Below are 9,359 nucleotides of genomic sequence, written 5' to 3'. Positions count from 1 at the left end.
CATGGCGACAACTGTGAAGTTGTGTGGACCACAGTTCTGACACGCAGTCCCTGAGCACTAACACTAGTGAGTACATGTGGAGGCCAGACGGCTTGACTTCGAGGCTGTTCATCTCTCCATCAAATCATCTTACACTAGAGTCTAATTTCAAAAAAGGTTACTAACCTCACCCTATTTATTTTCCTAGTTTAAAGTTGTGGTGTTGCCAGCTGCCTCTATTCTACCAGTAAACCAATATTCCAAGATTCCCGACAGGGTCCAGAAATCTGGGGAAAAAATGATCAGGAGAATGGCTTAAATGAAGGACCTTTGTGGAAAGACCCACAGGGATGAAATTGCTGTGGGAGAATGTGCTTGTACACTGTAAAGATTTGTCACTCATATTGGTTTAATAAAACGCTGACTGGCCAGTAACCAGGAAGGAAGTACAGGTGGGGTGACCAGATTAGGAGAATTCTGGGAAGAGGAAAAGCAGAGAGACACAGTCACCAGCCAGAGGAAGCAAGCTGAAAATATCTCACTAAGAAAAGGTACTAAGCCACGTGGCTAAACATAGGTAAGAAGTTTACTTAAGTTCAAAGACCTAGTTAGTAATAAGCCTGAACTAAGAGGCCAAACAGTTTATAATATAAGCTTCTGTGTGTTTTGGGGGAGGAATGAATGGCTGTAGGACCGGGCAGGACAAATACTTCCATCGACATGAAATAGCAGAAGCACACTGAATACTAATTCCAGATGGAAAGAAAGGAAAAACAAAACCCTAGTAATGCCTCAGCCTGCTATCCTTTAAAAGCTCACATTACTGAGTAGGATGGTGAAGAAAGATTACACAAGGTTAGCAGGGATTTTTGCAAGTAGTATCTACTTCTAGTCCACAGGAAGGGGACGCCTACTTACAACCCCCTCTACTAGGAAACAGCAGCAGACTAAAGTTTCAGTTAGCTATATATGAAGTTGTCCCAGAAAGATCCACTGCTATTCCATTTTTTTGAGACAGGATTTCTCTGTGTAGCTTTGAAGCCTATCCTGGAACTTGCTTTGTAGACCAGGCTGTCTCAAACTCAAGAGATCCACCTGCCTCTGTCTCCTGAGTGCTGGGATTAAAGGAGTGAGCCACCACATGCAGCCTTGGAAAGAAATTTCAAAAATTGCAAGTTCAAGGGCTGAGTATACCACAAATGATGCCTAGGAGCATGGGGCCCTGGGTCCAATCCCTGGAAATAAAAATTAGAAAAAGAACACCTTCAAACATGGCTCTACAGCCTCCAGTAACTCTAAACCCTTACTTACTTCCACCTCCCCCTGAGGAAAGATGTCGTTTTTCTGTCTAATGCTGAAAGGCCCAGAAACCAGAAGGTTGAAGTTATCAGGACTTTAGGTATTAACTTCTCCTAAATGGAGAAGGCATTCTTTCTTTTCAGAAATTAATTTAATGTTCTCTGTGTGTATCTCCTCCGCTCAGAGTAGGAGTTCTGGAGATCAAACCATAACCCTCTGAAAAAGCAGCAAGCACTTTTAAGATCTGAGCTGCCTTTCCAACCTTGAAATAAGACATTCAAATGTAAGACTGAATACAGAGAGGTCACCCAGCAACCCATCACCTGACTGCTCAACACGTCAGGCTCTCAGTGCACACCATTCTCATCTTCACTCAAGTATCTGTGCCTAAAAAAGCAGTATCCTACAGACTTAAATTCAGGAAAACAAACTTCCATTAACTGTTTTGTTTTTCTTTCTGCGCTATTTTTACTTTTTGCAGCACTATGGATAAAACATATAGCCTTATTGATTCTTCTCAACAAGCTACCAGTAAGGCTTGTACCCAAGTGGGAGACATTCTAGCATGTACAAAGTTCTAAGGAAAGGAAGAGTCAAGAGAAATGGAAGAGAAAGAAAGCCAGAGAGGAAGCATATAGCAACTGTAAATGGAGCTTTTCCCCCACATTCATGTTTTAGAAAATAAGAGGATAAACCTCTAATGTAATTTTTCAAATTATGTTGCCTTGAAAAATTATTTCTCAAACTAATACAGGTTAAAAGGAAATCACTAATGATATAAAATCAACATGATTTTGAATGTCCAAGTGGTAGACAGAATGCTTAGAGTGGACTAACTGGAAACCAGAATCCCGCACTAACAACTCGAACACCAGCCAAAGCACTCATAGGCACATGAGTAGCTTTTCTAGTGTTCAAATGTCCACTTTATTCCACATGACACCTAACCAGATTATCACTCACATCTGAGGAGATGACCCATGAGATGACCTGGAGAAATAAAGTCCAATTTTACAGTGTCAGGCACCCCACAAGTGTACCACAATGCAGAAATACATGTTTATACTAACTACATTTTACATGAAGAGAAATAGTAATAAACTTCAAAAGGTAGTAAATGCATCTGTTTTTTAAAATATGGGTATCCAACTGTTACAAAGCCATAATAAATGGTTTTATAAAATGTAGTTTTATTTTATGTTACTCTGCTGTTACATAGGGCATAACATTTCACAAGGCTTTTTTGGGACTACAGTCAATGATTAGCAAACACAATATTGTGGATCCGACCCTCTAAAGAACAATCACTGGACAAACTGGACACCCTCTCACATGTGCACAGATCTGCATGGAAAAGTACTGACGTTTAGACTTGGACTTGTGTACTTTATTTCCCCTTTCTAGTGTATTAAGAAAGGACATGCATTTTAATTTGCCCAAAGCAATGCTTGTATTCTGGCAGCAACATGCTACTTCTATTACAAGGTAAAGTGAATACCAGAGCTACGAAGGCAGGAGGTGAAGTGAATTTTTATTGGGAAGGAAGTTGTCAACTCAAACAGCAGCAAATGAAGAATGCATAAAGGAAACTCCCTGTTGTCACAGACAGACGTAACCTCCAGAGTATGTGACATAGGAGACATTTCAATCTGTGACCCCCCAAAGACTGGATGCATTAAGAGCTTTCCCATTCAACCCAACACTTCTGGATTCCTACTAAAAAAAGGAATATGCAGTAAGAGTACGGAAAAGTTGCTTCTGAAAGGATTAACCCCCAAAGAAGGGTCAGAGAGGGAATGTAGAAATCGGGGAGTTATTATTACAATTACCTTAAATTGTAATGCACTACATTTCCATATCTTCACAGTAATACAAAACACAGCCACTTGCAGAACTGGTTCAGATTACTTAAATACCCAATGTACTGTCAGTCCTCTACACAAGTGTCTGGAGTTACTCGTGTATATATGTAATGAAGCTATTGATACTTTTCTACAGCAGTAACTGCACACCAGGAAGGCCGAGACAACACAAATCAGGGGATGGAGTTTTCCCAAAGCTGCAGTGTGAAAAGACTATAAACAGTTGATCCCATACACATGAATAGGCTTCCTTGCTAGAGGAAATCCAAGTGAAATAAGGAATGGAGATGTAAAAAGGTTTTCTTGAGGGGACGAAGGACAGCACCCTGGATGCCTTTAGTTTTCGGCCCCCTCCGCTGCATCACATTCTTCTCCTGCACTGTCCGATGTCCATAACTACAGAAGAAAAAAAGAAACAGTGATATTACTTCCATCTTCTTTAAGTCCCTTGAAATAAGTCAACCCTTTAAGCAATAGAGGATGATCATAACAATCCTTCCTCAAAACTGAACACCATCACCCCTTCAAAACACAGCCTAACGAGACATTTACAAAACCGTATACATACATACATGTGTATTGTGGGCAGCACCACCACCTACATGTTCCTCCTTGGGTTCCTGCTCTGACTTCCCTCAAGGATGGACTATGACATGAAGTGAGAACCAAATATACATCCTTCTCCTCCCCACGCTGCTTTGGTCATGAGCTTTTTTAAAAAATTCATTTATTTATTATATATACAGCATTCTGTCTGCATGTATGACTGCACACCAGAAGAGGGCACCAGATTTCATCTCAGATGGTTATGAACCACCATGTGGTTGCTGGAAATTGAACTCAGGACTTCTGGAAGAGCAGCCAGTGCGCTTAACCTCTGAGCCATCTCTCCAGCCCATGGTCATGAGCTTTATACAGCAGCAGAGAGCAAACTGAGACAGTGTCCCACACCACACTAGTAGTTAAGTAATAGAATTGTAATTACAGAATACACAAGGGAAATGCTGAGAATCTCATATTCTCCATTCTCAGTAGTGAAATGCTTTCCTTGAAAACAATATTTAAACAGAATGTATAACCAGGTGTTGGTGGCACACATCTTTATTCTCAGAGCTCAAAAGGCAGAGAAAGGTGGATTTCCATCCAAGTTCGAGGCCACCCTGGTCTATAGAGTGAGTTACAGGACAGTCAAAGTTATACAGAGAAACTCTTGTCCCAAAAATAAAAAAGCAATTTATGAGGGTAATAAAGCATACAAGGAGAAAATCATGGTTTTGTTGTTTCCAAGTATATGAAGGACTAACAGAAAAAGCAGCAAGTATACTTTGCACTGACAGCAATTCAAACAGGACTGAGTGGTGAAGCTAGAGACATAGCACGCATACATGTGTACTAACTGAATACTAAACCTAGAGTACTCTAAGATCGCTCTAATTAAGGATGGAAAGAAGTCAACAGTCAATACTAACTGCAATCAGTTCCCAAAATAGATTTTATCAGATCAACAACACCAGGATGCTACTTGCAACTTTAGAAAAACAAGGCTTTTAGATTACCTTAAATTACTATTAAGATACTATGATAAACAGAATTAAAATCCCCTGAAAAATTACTCCTTAAAGAGAGGACGAAACCAAACCAGTTAAAAGACAGCTCGTCCTGAGTCCACGGGAGGAATATGCAATCAGTCCACAGAAGCAGACGTGTGTGGATCACTCCTCTGTCCCACAGGGCTGCAGGCTTTGCTGACAACTAAGAATGTCCAGTGCTTTCCTGATTCCCTTCTCAGTGGACACATCATCTGTCCAGGAGAACTGAACAGATGTGGAGCTTTATAAAACACTCTAACAATAATCCTCCCTAGTAAAAGCTGCAGCACCACAATCAGGGGCTAGGAAAACTGCATTCACACTAAAAGGCATCATTCCCTCTGTTCCCTTCTCTTAAGTCTAAGATATCACTCCATGAAATTTACTTGAAAATACAAAACAATTTAATTTAATTTCAAGCTTTACCTTTTTCAATCATTCTGCTATAATTTGGGTCTAAAATGTACCCAAAGGCCCATATGGTTACTGTGGCTTTGAAGAGAGTAGTAGAATTTTTTAGAAGAGGTACCAAGCTAGAGAAAGTTGGGGTCATTGTGGGAGTGCCCTTGAAGAGGACACTATGATTGATACAGGTCTCTTCCCTGTGGCTCACCACTCATGTCCCCATTAAGCTGTTCAACACAACATGGCCAAGCTACTATGGACTGAAACCTTTAAACTCAAGAATCAAATGAAATGTTTCCTTCCTTTTTTAAAAAAAAAAAGATTTATTTATTATGTATACAACATTCTGCCTCCATGTATGCCCGCACGCCAGAAGAGGGCGCCAGATCTCATTACAAATGGTTGTGAGCCACCATGTGGTTGCTGGGACTTGAACTCAGGACCTCTGGAAGAGCAGTCAGTACTCTTAACCACTGAGCAATCTCTCCAGCCCCCCAATGTTTCCTTCTTTTAAAGTTGTTTAATCCCAGGCACTTTGTCATTGAGAGAATAATACCTCAATCAGATTGGCTTGTAGGCATGTCTGTAGGCACATCTTTTTTGAGACAGGGATTCTCTGTGTCGCCCAGGCTGTCCTGGAACTCATTCTGCCTCTGTATCCCAAGTGCTGGGGTTAAAGGTGTGCACCATCATCACCTGACTTGGGGACATCTTTTAATGATTGAGAGGGCCTCACTCTGCTATGGGAAACACCACCCCTGCGAATGTGTTTCTGGTTTATAAAAGAAAGCATGAGAACAAATCAGCAAACAGCTCTCCTCCATGGCCTCTGCTTCAGCTCCTGGTTCCAGATTCCTGTCTTGATCTCCTGCCCTGACTGCCCCCTACGACAGACTATAAACTCTAAGCTGAGACAAACCCTTTCCTTCCCAAATGCTTTTTGGTCATGGTGTTTTATCACTGCAATAGAATGCAAACTGGGAGACCTACTATCAAATATTCAAATGTACATAACTCACAAAGCAACCTTTAAAAAATTTTAAAATCTTTATAGGTATAGGTGTTCTGCCTGCACACCATGTGTGTATAGTGCCCATGGAGATCAGAAGAGGGCCGGGTTCTTTAGAACTGGAGTTAGTCCATTGTGAACCACTATGTATATATTGAGACTTGAACCTAGGCCCTCTGGAAGAGCAATCAATGTTCTCTCTAGCCTTACCAAGTAAACTTTGATTAGAACAAGCTGTTTCATGTGATTTTAGAAGATTGCAACACCTATAGAAACCCTATATTTGCTACACCTAATTTACCTAGAGAAAGGAAATACTAAAATTACACAAGCTCTCTACATTAACTGTTATCAACATGTTCAACCAAGTCAAAGAATAATAACACTATGTTCCTACAAGCACAGTACCTTTTCCAGGAAGGTCTGATAAAATAAATACCTCATCACCATGGAGATCTTTCTCCAAGCTTTAAAAACACTCTACTTCTTCTATAACTGCCCCTCCCCCCAAAGACAGGAAGATCAAAATAAAGTTATGCTGTTTCTGGAAACACTCACTGTTAAGTTGTCTCTAAGCAACTGCATGATGAGGGTGCTGTCTTTGTAGGAGTCTTCATTCAGTGTATCAAGCTCTGCGATGGCCTCATCAAAAGCCTGGTAAAGTTAATATTCACAGTGAGCAATACCTTCAGTGACAGAAGCTGGTCATTCTGCAAATGCAACTGTGTGTACAGTCACACTGTGGTATAGGTAACACTAACTAAGAAGTACTACCTTAGAATCCTGGATTAAGATTTTTGTGAGGGTTCCTCACTTAAATTCCCTCTAATCTGAGGGAGTTCTTTCCTCACTAAAATCTATACTTGCTCTTTTTTTAAAAAAGAAAGAAAAGAAAAAGAATTTGTATAACCTGAAACCTGCTGTAAATACTCATAGAAACGTGTATCTTTGTTCTTTCACAAGACACTCAGTATATTAGCAATACTTGACACAATTCTTACAAGAGCTAGCATAACCCTGAGATATTGTGGGGCAGAGGAATACAGATTTCTAGTGCTCCAACTCGGTAGGCACTCCTTTCTAGAATGTGATGCTTCCTCCTAAAGTTACACTTCTTTGACCACTTTGCTTCCATGCTCTTCAGTCAGACATGACAGTGAGAACATGGTGTTTAAAGGGGGAGGAAGTAGGCAAGACAGCAATAAAAAAAGAAAACACATTGCCAAAGAAATAGCCTCCCTGAGCATCCAAATATTTAAAAATTAATATACTTAGTATCTCAAATACCCTCCGCCAAAGAGGTATAATCCCCACAGACCTTACCGTTTTAGCCAGTGTGCAGGCAAGCTCTGGATTATTAAGGATCTCATAGTAAAATACAGAAAAGTTAAGGGCCAGACCCAGGCGAATTGGATGTGTAGGCTGCATCTCTTTCTTGCTTATATCAAATGCCTCTTGGTAGGCTCCTTGGGAATTATCTATCGTTTCTGTGAGTTGAAGAAAAAAAAATTAAAACACAACAGCAAAAATATCTATCCAATATATAGCATTCTAACAACTTTAACATATATATATATATATATATATATATATATATATATATATATATATATAGCAGCTGAGCCATTCTGAGTCATCATAGCTCCAGTATATTTAAATAAAACCCATCAGGACCAGCAAGATAGGTGCTTGCCACCAAGCTTGACAAGAGTTTGATCCCTGGAACCTATATGGTAGAAGTTGTCCTCCGATCTCCACACGTGTGCTGTAGCATTCAGGTGCACACACCTGCACGCACATACACTACAAAAAAAATCAATTAAGCAACAATGCTGTGGCCCCCTAAGAATGCAATGTGTAAGGTGAGCCTGGTGTAACAGGCCTGTACTCCTAGCTATTTGAGAAGGTAAAACAAGAGATCAGAAGTTTCATGGCCTTCCTGAACTACACAGTGAGTTCAAGGCTTGCCTAGCAACTTAATGAAACCCTGTCTCAAAATTTCAAGTGAGATTAGGAACATAGCTCAGTAGCAGGGCACTTGCCTAGCTAGCATGTATGAAGCCCTAAGTTAAATTCCCAGCAAAATAACAATTATCAAAATTTAAAAAATAACTGGGGATATAGTTACTTTCAGCAGTAGAGCCTTTGCCTATCATATATGAAGCCCTGGGGGTTTAAAACCCAGTAAAAACAACAACACACTACACATAATATACAAATCCTGTTCCTATGTTCTACATAAACTTTATGAAAAAATATAGAACAATTGTTTTAAGTGTATATAAAGAATTATGGAGCTAAAAGTACAATAAGCAAAATTTCACAGCATAAAAGGTTAACCTGCTTGCAATGTCAAAGTATAATTAGAGCTCCCCCATGAGCCTAATTTTAATAGTACTTTTTTGGTTTTTTTTTTGAGGCAGGGTCTCACTATGTAGTCCAGGTTGACCTAAAGAACAATCCTCCTGCTCCAGCCTCCTGGTGTATTTTCATTTTGGGGAACATAAAGCAACATTCAATTTTCTTGATATTTTCTTGAGACAGCATCTTTCTAAAGAGTCTTGGCTGTCCTGGAACTCATTCTGCAGACCAGGCTGGCCTTGAACTCAGAGATCCACCTGCCTTTGCCTCCCGAGTGCTGAGACTAAGGATGTGTACCACCACACCCAGCATTAATTTTTTCATCAAAATTAAAGTTTTTTTCTGAAAAATATGCCTTTTCAGTGAGCCAGCATTAATTTTTTAAATACTGTTTATGTATTCTTTGAAAGGGCTAGAGAAATGACTCAGTGGCTAAGAGCACTGGTAGTTCTTCCAAAAGACCCAGGTTCAATTCCCATCCCACAACCTATAAACTCTAGTTCTGGGACCTCCGAGGGTACTAGGCACTCACAGGTACAGATACACATCCAGAAAAAATATGCATGCACAGAAAATAAAAATAAATCTGCAAAATGTAAATACCATGTTTATTCTCCACCCACCACACACTCTCCAAGTCTTCCTAGTGCCCTCCTCATCCCCACAACTTCATTTCCTCTTTCCTTGTTATTAGTAACCCTGAGTCTAATTGTGCTGCCATGTGGGCATGGGTGTGGGACCATCCACTGAGACAAGACCTATAATTGTTTTATAGTTGCAAAGAGCTCAAAAACTACATACAGACTAATTGTCCTAAATGTCCCCATTTATCCTGTCATGGTTTGAATGTGAAAT

General features: G+C 40.1%; 1 protein-coding gene across 1 annotated transcript in view; it reads right to left on the bottom strand.

Annotated features, from left to right (window-relative positions):
- Window positions 1-2,448: 2,448 nt before the first annotated feature.
- Window positions 2,449-9,359, bottom strand: part of Ywhaq (tyrosine 3-monooxygenase/tryptophan 5-monooxygenase activation protein theta) — a 29,108-nt gene continuing 22,197 nt past the window's right edge. The window contains exons 4-6 of the mRNA XM_038320762.1: window positions 7,467-7,630; window positions 6,702-6,797; window positions 2,449-3,536 (exon numbers count right to left, since the gene is read on the bottom strand). Of these exons, the coding sequence (XP_038176690.1) occupies window positions 3,477-3,536; window positions 6,702-6,797; window positions 7,467-7,630 (320 nt within the window). The 3' untranslated portion in view covers window positions 2,449-3,476. The remainder of the gene's footprint in view (window positions 3,537-6,701; window positions 6,798-7,466; window positions 7,631-9,359) is intronic.

This window comes from Arvicola amphibius, chromosome 2 (assembly GCF_903992535.2).
Source record: "Arvicola amphibius chromosome 2, mArvAmp1.2, whole genome shotgun sequence".
Taxonomy (NCBI): domain Eukaryota; kingdom Metazoa; phylum Chordata; class Mammalia; order Rodentia; family Cricetidae; genus Arvicola; species Arvicola amphibius.
This window is presented reverse-complemented; position numbering and strand designations above follow the sequence as displayed.